The following is a 13,084-nucleotide window of genomic DNA, read 5'->3' on the forward strand; positions in this document are numbered from 1 at the left end:
ATTTTTCATAATTTTACAAGTGCCTTTGTGATGTTTTGTCAATGTGTTATGGTCGGTCATAACCTCTGGGCCATCTCGAAGAAAGTCACTGCAGAACGGCAGAACAGAGACTGCAGTGTTCTTTCTCTCAAATAAACAGTGTTTCTGTTCCTGTCATGGATCAGGCTATATATGCATAGTATAGCTCAGATCATTTGGTTCTGGAGGAATTTGATGAAAAACATATCAGTTCATATGAGATTTTGAGGTATCTCCTGAAACTCATGTCAAATTTCTGTTGATTTTGGGTTTTGGGGTATTTAATGGAAGTTATGTTATTTTTTTGTTTTTACATTAATATTACATTTCCCCCCAGAATCATTTTAAAAGCAAAGCTGAATGTTTATATAATGCACAGTATTTTAGTATTTATTTTTTTTTTTTCAGTTTTTTTTTTTTCAATGGACAAAATCGTTTTTTTTATATTATATTATATTATATTATATTATATTTATTATATTATATTATATTATATTATTATATTATATTATATTATATTTTTATTTAATGCATTTTTATTGCCTGAATTCCACGGTTAAAATAAAATGAAAACATTCATTTTCAATTTGAAGCAAATGATCTGACATGTGCATGGATGATGGTTCAAACTTGGCTTAAAAATGTAAGGGGGGTACAGGGGCAGTCTGAAAGGGTATGAAGCTTCTGCATGTCTCCATAAACTGAAGAAAACAGAATGCGTGGACGCCAGCATCTGTGTGCAGATAACTGTGCCTGTTTATAAAGAACAGCAGGAAACAAAGATGCTGGGACTCTCTCCAAGTGTGAGCTTATCAGAAAATTTTTACCTTTGCTCATTTTTGTTTTTCCTGGGTGGACAGACAACCACAAGCTGTAAGATGTCAGCTGTAAACACTCTTCAGATGTCCATTCCAGTAGGACGTCGGTGAAGAAAATGCTTTTTGACCACTTTACAATCCATTACGTTTCAAAGCAGCTTTACAGAAAATGCATTAGTCCTTAAAACCCTGAGTTAACAAGCAAAGAGCAACTGTGGCAGGGGAAAAACCCCATGTGAAGCCAGCAGAAGTAAGACCTTGAGAATAACCGGACTCATCTCCAACGATCACACTTGGTTAAATTCCATTACTTTGCTCATATTTACTGATATTGACCCAGACTTGACATTGGGCAAAAGACAAGCTGGCATAGTACCAAATTTGTTTAAATAAGGGACTTTCTTAGAGCTCCCAGATGATTTGCTTGAGATGGGATTGAAGGAGAGGCCAGAAACAGAGATGATTCACCCATTTGGCATTCCCCCTTCCTCCAGCGCAGGAAGTTAACTAGAGTTTGTTCACCCCATGTGAGTGCGAGTACGAGGGAGAGAAGGAAGACTGAGGCGTTGTCCTTGGCCGTGCCTAAACACTAACACCATAAAATGACTTGTGCACAATGGGGGCCTCTGTGATTCTCTCTCAAACTTTGAAATCTCCCCATCCTATATTTTCCTCCACCTCCCACTGTTTTGATCTCTTACTCCCACCTCATGAAACAAAAAACCCCTCTGCTTTCCATGCTAATTTTTGGGTTTCGCAATGAAAAGAAAACATTTCTGGAAGTTGAAGTGTCTTGTTCAGGTATTAAGCGCCTCAGGGTCTTCAGGAAACTGACAACAGCAGCTATCACTGCAGTATAAATGGTGTTTTTGCAACATTTCTGGAGAGACATGAAATCAAGGTTGACTTGGGATAGGGAGGGGTTTAATGACAGTCCTAGGAGAAACATATAAATCTCACAGCTCTTCGATCATGAATGAGAAAAATGTACAGCCTGAAGCAATGAGCTTACTACATCTGACACAGCCCCTCCTCTCTCTTCTCCTTGGCATTATATTGGCCAGCTGGCTTCCCTAGCTCCTCCCCCACCCTGTTTCTCACACACAAACATTCTCTCAGGCCACTCCTCTTGGCAGAATTGTTTTGTAGAAAGTCTCAGTGAGAATTCTTTGCTGCCGTAGTAAAGGGTTGCTTCAGCTCAAGTTGGCTGTTCTGTGAAATTTATTCAGACAAAATTCACATCCTCTGGGAAGAAATTTACTCAAAAGCGACTGATGAATGAATATTTTTTTTCAAAACAATTAGTATGTGTTTTTTTGAATGTTGGTTTTGAAGAAAGAATTTTGAAAGAAAAAATATTTTTGTCTGAAGAGAAGAGTTGTTTTTTCGGGATCCTCAAGCAATTTTCTGTTTTTGGGTTTTTGTAAATAGATGTTTGCCTCTGGATATGTCTAGGACAACAGTCTCACAATTTTGTTTTTCTTGCCAGAATTAATTTTTTCTCGCCAAACATGCAAATGTTCCTATTGAATAACCGTATTGGAAAACCTACATGAGCCATTTGGATCTGAAACATTGTAAAGTGAAAACGTTCCTCAGTTATTGGCTGGATCTGAAACTGCTTCTTGTATTTTGTACATTTAGTGGATCAGCAGCAGGAGTAAACTCTAAAACAAGAAGAGAGCAGCTGCAAGGAACGTTTCCATTTTGAGAGCATCTGGTGATCAATTCCAAGGAGCGAAGAGCAGCTGATGTTAATATTTATTTTCTTTTGTGTTTTGTTGATAATTTGAATAGTTTAGTGTGGAAAACATACTCCATTTTCATTGTCAAGAGCGATGTGTGTCTCTCAATGTGGGGAGTTCTGATGCTGTCCGAAAAGGATTGTTAGGCTGGTGTTGAGGTGCTGAGACTCAGTTAAACAACAGAATTAGTAACGCTAATGAGTTGCTGGGGTTACTCCAGGTCATTTCATAGCGTGGCTTGGTGACGCTGGACTGGAGGTCAGCACATATGTTGTGAAGCTTTGCACCACTGTCAGGAGCTGAGACAACAAGTCGTAGCAAAGTCTCCACAACTGGACAGGAGCAATGGAAGTCCTCAGTTTTGAGGCGGAGACTGATTGGCTCTATGACTGGGAGGCAGTCCAACAACCTGAAGTGCCCCCGTGTGATTGGACGGACTGGGACTGGGATTCTGAGAGTGTTCCTGCTGTAAGCAACCAATCAGAGAGGAGAAGAGAAGAGAAGCGTCCTTTTGTTTGGCTTTGGTTTTGTTAGATCATGAACATCTCAGTCAGGACAGGACTGTGGAGGGACTGATGTACTGATCAGTACCTTGGTGTAGATGATAAAGTCCAGCAAAAATATATTTATTCATAATTTTGGGGGGTTGTTCTGTGAACCAGGCTGTCAGTTAAAAAAAAAGAAAAAAAGAGTATATATTTTATACAAATAAAATAAAAATGTATATGTATATCTAACATTTGATTTTATTTTCATTAACTTTTATGTTTTTAATGTAATTTATATAATTAATGTAATTTATTTAATTGTGCTTTTTTGTATTATTATTTTTTTATTTATTTTTTATTGTTAAATGGAATGATGTAATTTTTTACTATTTGTGCATTTATGTATTTTTTTTTTTTTTCTTTTTGGATGTTTGTGTTTATGTGTGTTGTATATAGCTGGTCTCATTCTCTCTTTCCTCTTGTCTCTCAGGTTTTGAGTCCCACATACAAACAGCGAAATGAAGACTTCAGGAAGCTCTTTAAGCAGCTGCCCGACACAGAGCGCCTCATTGTGGGTGAGTCTTATTTGATATTTAATAGGTATTACAGTTTTTACAACTTTCATAAAAGACCCACTATTTTTTTCTAACTAGTGGTAGCCTATTATATTTTTGGTGTGTGACTGGAAACAATGGAAAAGTTTCATGTATGAAACTGGCTGGCATGTCTTAACCTTTGACCTGTGGCCTTATCCTGACAGACTACTCCTGTGCCCTGCAGAGAGATATCCTCCTGCAGGGTCGCCTCTACCTCTCCGAAAACTGGATCTGTTTCTATAGCAACATATTCCGCTGGGAAACGCTGGTGAGTTGATGATTTACTCTCATCTCAGAGGGCATCAGTCACTCACAGCTGGATCAGCAAAGCTGTGTGAGGGAAAGCAGCTAATTTTGCACATTTCTGTCCTTCTTTTAAAGATGTAGGACTTCATATATCTTTTTAGCTCTGGCAGTAAAGTGATAGAGTTTGTTGTCTCGTGTGTGTAGCTGACTGTGAGGTTGAAAGATGTTTGCTCCATGACGAAAGAGAAGACGGCTAGACTCATCCCTAATGCAATCCAGCTGTGCACAGACAGTGAAAAGGTAAACACAGGCTTTTGACTTCTACATATAACCAGTAGTGTACCAACAGTAAACATTCACATATTCTCCTCCAGCACTTTTTTACTTCATTTGGGGCAAGAGATCGGACATACATGATGATGTTCAGACTCTGGCAAAATGCTCTTCTGGACAAGGTTAGATAAGAAATGGTGTTATATCCTATAATCTGTTGAAAACAAATGTTTGGTGGCCATGTTCACCCACTGTGTGTCTCGTTTTTATCTAGCCATTGTGTCCCAAAGAGCTGTGGCACTTTGTCCATCAGTGTTATGGGAATGAACTGGGTCTGACCAGTGATGATGAGGATTATGTACCTCCTGATGATGATTTCAACACCATGGGGTGAGTTTTCCCCCGTCATGAATGTTCAACCATTTAGGTGATTCATAATTTACAAATCTCCACCCTCTCTCACATCTTTGAGATCTAGAGATCCAGAAAACAGATGTTCATTTAGGGATTCCTAAATTATCATGTGACACTGGAGTAGAAGACTGGAGTAATGGCTGTTCAGCTTTGCACCAGAGAAACAAGTTATTTAAAAAAAAAAATTGTATTCAAATTGGAAACAGTTATTTTAAATTGTAAAAATATTTTACAATATTGAAACAAGTTATTTAAAAAAAAATATTGTGTTTTTTTTTGTATTTTTGATTAAATGAATGCAGCCTTGGTGAGCATAAGAGACTTGTTTTAAAATATATATTTAACCACTCAAAATTAAGTAAATTAAAAGTAACCATTAAGATATAAATTGTAAAGTAATATGGTAATAATTGGTGCATAATATATTGATATGATTATTCATTTTTTGTTAGTCAGATTTTCATATGATTTTTAACCACTATCCTTCAGTCCATTCCATTTGCTGCCCGAGCTGGTAATCTTGACCTGCAGCTGTTGCCCCTCTCCCTGGTGCAGGTACTGTGAGGAGATTCCTGCCGAAGACAACGAGGCCAATGACAACTGCCCTAAAACCCCAGACGCCAAAATGGACATCAGCCCCCAGCTCCACAGGAAGGTTTTCCCCAACAGCAGTCTGAACTCCACGGACAGCACAGATGCTCCGGTCAACGTAAGCACCAGATCTCTTCACACAACACACAACACATCACTGGTTGGTTCGGTCAACGTAAGCTCAAGATATATTCAAAAAATAAATGAATTATTGTTGGATTACTGTGGGTGGTTAAGGTTGCTGTACCTGACCATTGCAGCATACCGTTAGGATGTATTACTCTTGTTTTGTGTTTTTTATTTTTTTTTGTTGACATGTGGATGGTTTTGGTGTTTGTTTCCCAGAAGACCTCCTACCCCTGCCGTTACCTGACATCAAGCTGTCAGAGAGTAGTGGCTCCGCACATGTCCCCGTCCCCTCACCTTCCCTTGACTTCAATGACAATGAGGACCTCCCCACTGAACTCAGCGACTCCTCAGAAACACACGATGAGGGTGTGTGCACTCTCCCAAAACTGATTTCTATATCAAACACTTTCTATATACTGTACCACATCTGGCCTGACACATGGTCTCTTTCTATTTCTGTGTTCTCAGCAGGGGAAGTGCAGGCCTTCCAGGAAGATCTGAATGGGAAACTGTACATTAATGAAGTGTATATGTTCAGTGTGGATAAAATGTATGACATCCTCTTCACTGAATCCCAGTTCATGAGAGAGTTTCTGGAGCAGAGACGCTTCTCAGGTTGACCAACTCTATGTAATAGTCTTTATCCAGCTATCTGTCTGTCTGTCTGCCTATATCTGACTATTATTGATTTGACCTTTTTTCTCTTTCAGGTGTGGTCTATAACTCTTGGAGGAAAGAGGACTCTGGTAATCAGTCCAGAGAGATCATGTACACTGTCTCCCTCTCCAACCCACTGGCCCCAAAGACGGCCACAGTCACAGAGACGCAGGTGAGCTCACCAGAGGAGACAAACAAGCCATATACAGTACATGGGACATGTTTAATGTAGTTTTCTCTTAATGATGCTATGAAAAGCTGTAGCTTCTTTTTGTCCTTTGTTGATTTTGTTAAAGGCTGTTTATGTGAGCGAGTGCTACATCATCGACGCTGAGGTGATTGCTCACGATGTCCCGTATCACGATTACTTTTACACGCTCAACCGCTACATGCTCACCAGAGTCGCCAAGAACAAGTGCCGCCTGAGGTAAAGCTTGTGCTCTATATTTATTAACTCTGTTTTTAACCCAAATATGTATAATGTGTAATGCTCTGAATGTGTAATGCTCAAAAACATTTTCTAGCATGTAAGGTTAAAATGCTGTGTTTTTTCTTATGAATCTTAAAGGGTGTCAGCTGAACTACGCTACAGGAAGCAGCCATGGGGATTGGTCAAGGGCTTCATTGAGCGAAACTTCTGGAGTGGCTTGGATGAATATTTTAGATATTTAGGTATGTTTTGGGAGAGCAGGGACTGAACACAACCACCCTACAATGATAAAAAAATCCACCCACCCCTTATTTTTTGTCCACATTAAACCAAATAAGTCTCACTAGGCCTACAGTTTTGATATCACATTGACATCACATTGTGATAAAAGTGATAAAAACACTGAAATTAAAAAAAAAAAAAAAAAAAAAACGGTCAAATGACTTGCAGCTATGGGTGCCAAATAAAAAACGTAAAATTACAGTAAAATATCTTGATTGAAATAAAATGCAAAAACAATAATTTTACAGAAATTGTCATTAAAGATTTTACTAAAAAAATAAAAATAAAAGTTATTTTACAGATTTTTCCTTGTTTCAAATATGATATTTTACTTAAAGTTTACGTTTTTTGTTTGGCAGCCGAAGCTGCCAGTCATTTGACCGGGTTTCATGAGAGGTTTTTATTTATTTATTTTTTTAAGTGCACCAAAACAGCTCTTTTTTAGACATGCCCAAAAATGACATTTACCAGATGTTTACAAAATTAAATAAATGTTCCAGATGTTAGATGATTGATTTGTGGGGTATTTTGAGCTGAGACTTTACAGACACATTCTGGGGACACCCAAGACCAATATTGCATCTTATAAAAAGGGACATAATAGGTGCCCTTTAAATATTTTTACTTACTATATTTTACTTACAATGTAACCAATAATAAAATAACAAAATGAAATTAAAACACTTAGAGCAGGATAAAAAGAATAAAGATGAAAATAATATCTGTTTCTCTCTCTCATTTCTGTGTGTGTGTGTTTGTCTCTCTCTCTCTCTCTCTGTGTTCTGTGTGTGTGTTGATATGTGGTTGTGTAAGGTAGTGTTGGTGATATATGTTTCTATGCACAGCTACAGTGAGGCGGAGGAAACGGCAGCTGATGCACATGAGGCAGCAGCACCTGGACGAGGCGCTCAGTCCCGTCACCACACCTGAGGATGAGAAGAGTGTTATCCAACGCATCAAACACGTGGCAGGTGTGACATTAGCCAAATCTCTCCTAGTGTACTTGGGCATTATTGTTCAGGGATGTGATTTTTCCATGTAAATATGGATTTCCGTTACTGCATGATTATTGAAATCGCTCAAATGGTCTTAAGCTATTACCTTAAGCTATTATCTAAATAAACTGCATATTAATATATTTGATAAATGCAAATAAATGCTGTTCATTAAACTTTCTATTCATCAAAAAATCCTGAAAAATAAAGTGTATCACCATTTCCACACAAAAGTCAGATTTTCTTACTTTTTTGTCTCTAGCTGATCACATGCCCGACTGTTGTTTTTCTGTTATTGATTATAATGTATGTGCTGCTGCAGGATCCACACAGACCAGACACATCCCAGACCACGGATCTGAAGGCCTGGCTCTCTACAGCATTTCCAAACTTCTGCTTATAATCAGCTCTGTGTGAGTATTCTCAGTGAGAAACCAAATCACAGGACTTCTTTACTCCACTCCTTTTCTCAAAGCAAATAGCAAATAATGTCTAACTGCAATATAAAACTGATACATGCATCTCATTTAAAGTTGCCATGTGAAGGAAGTTTCCTGTTATTAAATACAAGAATATGATGTATTCATAATATAGCATGCTATAAAAGTATTAAATAGCCCTCTTTAAAGTCTTCTTTGCATCTTTCATTCAGTGTCTACTTTGGTCTGATAGTCTTCATATTGCACCCTCTATTGTATTTTTAGAACACTAAAATGTTTCTGTTTATTTCACATTTCTTATTGACTGTATAAGTAACTCACACTGTTGATCAGCTGGAATTTGTTGCATTTTGTTGTTCTGTGGCGTCATGTATTTTCTCTCTCCTGTTTTCATTGCATCCTGCAGGATTTGTGTAAGGTATTCAGTGTTTTCATCTGTATGAACGTGAAACTTATTTAGCTGCTTTAGGATTTCTCCGTTGCCATTCTTTTGATATTTTGTGTTTTTTTTTTTTTTATCTTATGTCTGGTGCTATTGGTGTTTTTGAACATGATGCTGTTTTATAAGCTATGGATGCTGGAATACACGGCTCAGAGTTTGACCTCCTGGCAGGGTTTCAGGTCTCATGAAAGGTACAGTGACTAGACCTGAATGTGTTTATTTCTTATTTTAAAGAAATGGAATATGAGGTTTTTCAAAACAACTAAACTTTGGCACACAACTCGTTGTGCACCGTTTGTGCCACTCTGCATAAAATCTGTTTAATCTCAGTTTTTTTTTAAGTACAACATCAAATTAACTGAGCAGTATTGCATAAGTTCTTACCTCATTGCCCACAGTTTTTTTTTTTTTTTTTTTTTTTTTAGCAGAACACAAGAGGAAACAATATTGATAAATAAACTGATTTTTGCAGCATATGAACTTGAATGATATTTGTGTGAGGAATGTTTTTGGCTCTGTGTGTGTTGCAGTAAACTTCCACAGACACAGATCGAATGGGCTCAACTTTTGGAATCTCAGCAGCGTTACCATGAAAATGAGCTGGAAAAATGGAGGGAAATAATAAAGTCATCTGTGCTGTTATTAGATGAGGTACGAACAAGTTCAAATTTGAAAAATTGATAACTTTTATAACTGCATCCTACTAATAGAGTATCAACAACGAGGAATAACTATGAATGGATAGTTCATACCCAAAATGACTTGTTTTTATGTCATTTTAAATATATAGCCTTGCTTCTTCAGTAGAATACAAAATGTGAATCCTGGAAGAACTTAGCTTGAAAGTGCTTCATATATGATTATATCCTAAATCTGTAAAATGAACTATTTCTTTAAGCTGCAGTCATCAAAGGATTTTAAAGATGTATTTGGGTGTTCACAGATGAGAGAGTCTCTAATGAAACTACAGAAAGGTATGGGGTTGAGAGACTACGATTCAGACAGTGAAGAAAGGAGAAGTCGCCATCACTGATGAACAGAGGCCCGGCTCAGCCAATGTGATGAACATCTCCACATGTAAGTGACCAGATGAGCTGTGCCGGGGCATGGTAAGGGACGGCTCTCACGGTCCGGCTGCAGCGCTGTGAGACCTTCCTCACAACAGACACTGATGGAAACCCAGTACTGTAATTTCTCTGTCTTCTCTGCGATGAAAGAGCTGAAAAAAATGAAGGAATGCAGTCCTGTGATCGTGGAATCGGTCTGTTCACCCAGGGCTAAAACAAACGCACCAAAACAATACAACTGTCACTTCAAAAACAGACACAGACTCTGGTTTAAACACTCAGAAAACTCGAGCGGATGTTGGAACTCGGCAGCATCCCTTTTTTTAAACCTTTTGGATTCTGGGACCAGATAGAGTAAATATGGGGTTGCTATCAGGAAGTGTTATGTGGACATGTACACATTTATTTATAAAAACAAAATATGGAATTGAATGATATTATGATGCACATGAAGATATATAATTTTTATGTAGAGCTATATTTGTTGCCAGAGTTTATTTGTAACAGGCTTCAGTGGAGAATCAAGGCTGGTTCCTTGATAGCTTGCGCCATGGAGCATCAACTATATGCAACTGGTACATCCTCCCCTGTTTGGAGGAATGACTTCCTCCGATTGGTTGATTTGCAATGACAAAAGAGCCACGGTCGGTCTCTAACATTCCATCTACTAAGCGTCATCAGCTGCATTCCAGTTTCCATGCTACTGCACAATAAAAGTACATACTTGGAAAAGGTACATACTTTCATTTTAATACTTTAGTTAAATGTGCAGAGTAAACTAAAGGAAAATACTGTGCACATTTAAATTCAAACCGAACAGGAAAACTCTTTTTTTTTTTAAAAAGAAAGAGTTGAATCGAAAGAGTTGACTATGAAGTCAAGCAACTGTGGTGTTTTCGGTTTCTAGCTCACATTTAGATTTTTACTTCTGCCGCTTAGGCTTCAAAAGTTGGAAAAGTTTTGTTAATTGGTGAAGATATCATGATGAACAAACAGTGCAAGAATCATAAACCATTGTTGGTCACAGAGTTTACTTTCTGTAATAAATCAAAGGCCAATGGAAAAATCCTTTTGGGTTTTTTGTCGAGGGAACCAGGGTGATATGCCATCACTTCAGCACTCTATAATGAGGAAGAGTATGGGAATTGGGATGCAGCCATCAAATCAACCAAACCTCTCATGCAGTGGTTAACCCCAGCCAATAGCATCCATTCATTTGTGAATGAGTTATTGTTACATGAATGTGTTTCTGTTCTCCCTCAGGGTTCATTTATATCCTGCGGGCAGCTGTAAACAACCTCATATTGCCAAGCTTTGATTTTTAAAGCCATTCCATGATTTATTTTTTTTTTTCATGTTGTATGTTGTTTTTGTGTTTTGATGCTGAACCGGCTGCTGGACGGGTGAAAGATGCACACTGGTCATGTGATGTCAGAAAGTATTTAACATTGTTTTTGTTAGTGTTGTGGAGCTGGACCGACATTTATCTTGATGTGTTCTTACAGAGAGACCAGCAGTGGGTGTGTTAAGACTGAACTGTGAAAAATCCAGGTTATGCTTGAATTTACAAAGAGAAACTGTCTAGAAACGTTGGCAATATAATAAAAAATCAACCTTATGAAAATGGTCAAACTGACTAAAACCTCTTGAGGTGTCATACGCAAAAACTTGTGTTTTCTCATACAAAACTCTATCAAACATTGATATTGAGCCATGGTGCTCATGTAGGCAATATGGGTTCGAGTCATAGGTAGTGGATTTCCTGATCCTGTTCCCCCTTTCCTCCTCATCAAGAATATTTTAATTCTTAATCCTAAAAGGCCAAAAAATCTAATTATAAATGTATTTACTGGAGTTGATCTATTTCTAAGCAGCAATTCCACAATCTAAAGTTCTGGTTTGAATATTTAGATATTAAGTGGTAATGAAGATTTTGCCATGGAATCAACTTGTTTTAAGTTTATTAATAAGTTCAGTTGTCTTTGGCATTGTTTAAACCAATATATGAACTAATGTAAAGAAACAGAGCTGATGGCTGTCTTAGTCAAGAACATGTGATAGATGTGAAACTTCTTAGTCGGATATAAACCATTCCAATTTGTTCAGAGCAACTGGATCTTAAATGATCATTTTGTCCCATGAGGTATTGTGCATGATTTTTGGAGCCTCTGCTATCCCATGTTGGCTTTAGTGGCAGACCTCTTGTGCTGTAGCTACAAGGCCAATTAGGAAATGTAAAAATAGCATCTGCGGGCCGTACTGATCCACTTGCACTGTTTATGCTAAGGAGTCAGTTAGCTGACGGTTTTCATGATGGTTATGTTTCCCTAAAAATCTGTCCAGAACAGGGACTACAGTTCATTCATGTCTGTATTCATCCTCATAGTCATTAAACCAAAAGGCAGTATTAAATGTGCAATGCGTGTTCAAGTAGAGTGTGTAAGTACCGCTGAAACTCCACATGAACCGTCTGTGTGAATGTATTTTCTAGCCGAAAGACGATCCTTTATTTGGACATAACCTGCTGGGTTTGGAAGCACGGGTGATTTAGAAGGCACTTTTGATGTCAAGCACTGAGAGGCCACAGCAATGGAGCCACATTGCTCACTGTCAGGCCCTAAAAGTATTATTTTTCAAGTTCTGCTAACAGTATTATTTTTTACAGTAGCTTATGTGCACAGACAGGATGGTTGCTTTTCTATGGCCATGACTGTTATGGTCCAGATGGTTTGGAAATTCATGTTTTTTTTTTTTTTTTTTTTTGTTTTTTTTCAGGAGCAAAACACTGAGATGAAAATAAACTGGGTTATTCTTTGTGTATTTTTTTTCCTGAAACATTAAAGGAAAGAAAAATGAATATGTATTGTAATTACAACATTGAAGCTTTTTTTAATTATTTAAAGTTTTCTTTACAAACTGTATATACACACAGGTATACTGCAATGTATGTATATGTTGTGTACAGTCGGTGCACATCCTACATGCGCTGGCCGCACTGTGGGATGCCTGAAAATATGTATATGTTGTGTGAAGTGAAAAACTATAGCGTTTGTGTTGTCAAGAAATAGGCAGAATGAATAAAAGTATTTAAAAGAGATTTTTACTGCATGTTATTACTTGCTACATATTCTGCATTTTAACGTTTTTTTTTTTTTTATTGATTTCCTCTCAACAATATTTATACATAGAATAAAGTGGAAGACAGAAAAGATCAGAAAAAATGTAAAATGGACTAAAATAACCTTTTACTCTAGTTTGTCTCTTTATTACTTGAATCCTGTTAGTGTGTGTCTCCACTTTTGTGGCTGATATCACATACTGTGTAGATAGATATATATATATATATATATATATATATATATATATATATATATATATATATATATATATATATAGTGATATATATATATATATATTTATTTATTTATATACATATATTTATTACCATTAACC

At 37.2% G+C, this 13,084-nt stretch overlaps 1 protein-coding gene across 1 annotated transcript in view; it reads left to right on the forward strand.

Annotated features, from left to right (window-relative positions):
• Positions 1-12,644, forward strand: part of gramd1ba (GRAM domain containing 1Ba) — a 38,226-nt gene extending 25,582 nt beyond the window's left edge. Inside the window, 17 exon segments of the mRNA XM_042733029.1 lie at positions 3,560-3,644; positions 3,830-3,933; positions 4,116-4,211; positions 4,286-4,366; positions 4,459-4,574; positions 5,154-5,303; positions 5,503-5,684; positions 5,787-5,933; positions 6,029-6,147; positions 6,272-6,402; positions 6,544-6,713; positions 7,527-7,658; positions 8,005-8,095; positions 8,529-8,540; positions 8,648-8,755; positions 9,095-9,215; positions 9,508-12,644. Of these exon segments, the coding sequence (XP_042588963.1) occupies positions 3,560-3,644; positions 3,830-3,933; positions 4,116-4,211; positions 4,286-4,366; positions 4,459-4,574; positions 5,154-5,303; positions 5,503-5,684; positions 5,787-5,933; positions 6,029-6,147; positions 6,272-6,402; positions 6,544-6,713; positions 7,527-7,658; positions 8,005-8,095; positions 8,529-8,540; positions 8,648-8,755; positions 9,095-9,215; positions 9,508-9,597 (1,935 nt within the window). The 3' untranslated portion in view covers positions 9,598-12,644.
• The last annotated feature ends 440 nt before the right edge of the window (positions 12,645-13,084 follow it).

This window comes from Cyprinus carpio, chromosome B10, assembly GCF_018340385.1.
Source record: "Cyprinus carpio isolate SPL01 chromosome B10, ASM1834038v1, whole genome shotgun sequence".
Classification (NCBI taxonomy): Eukaryota; Metazoa; Chordata; class Actinopteri; order Cypriniformes; family Cyprinidae; genus Cyprinus; species Cyprinus carpio.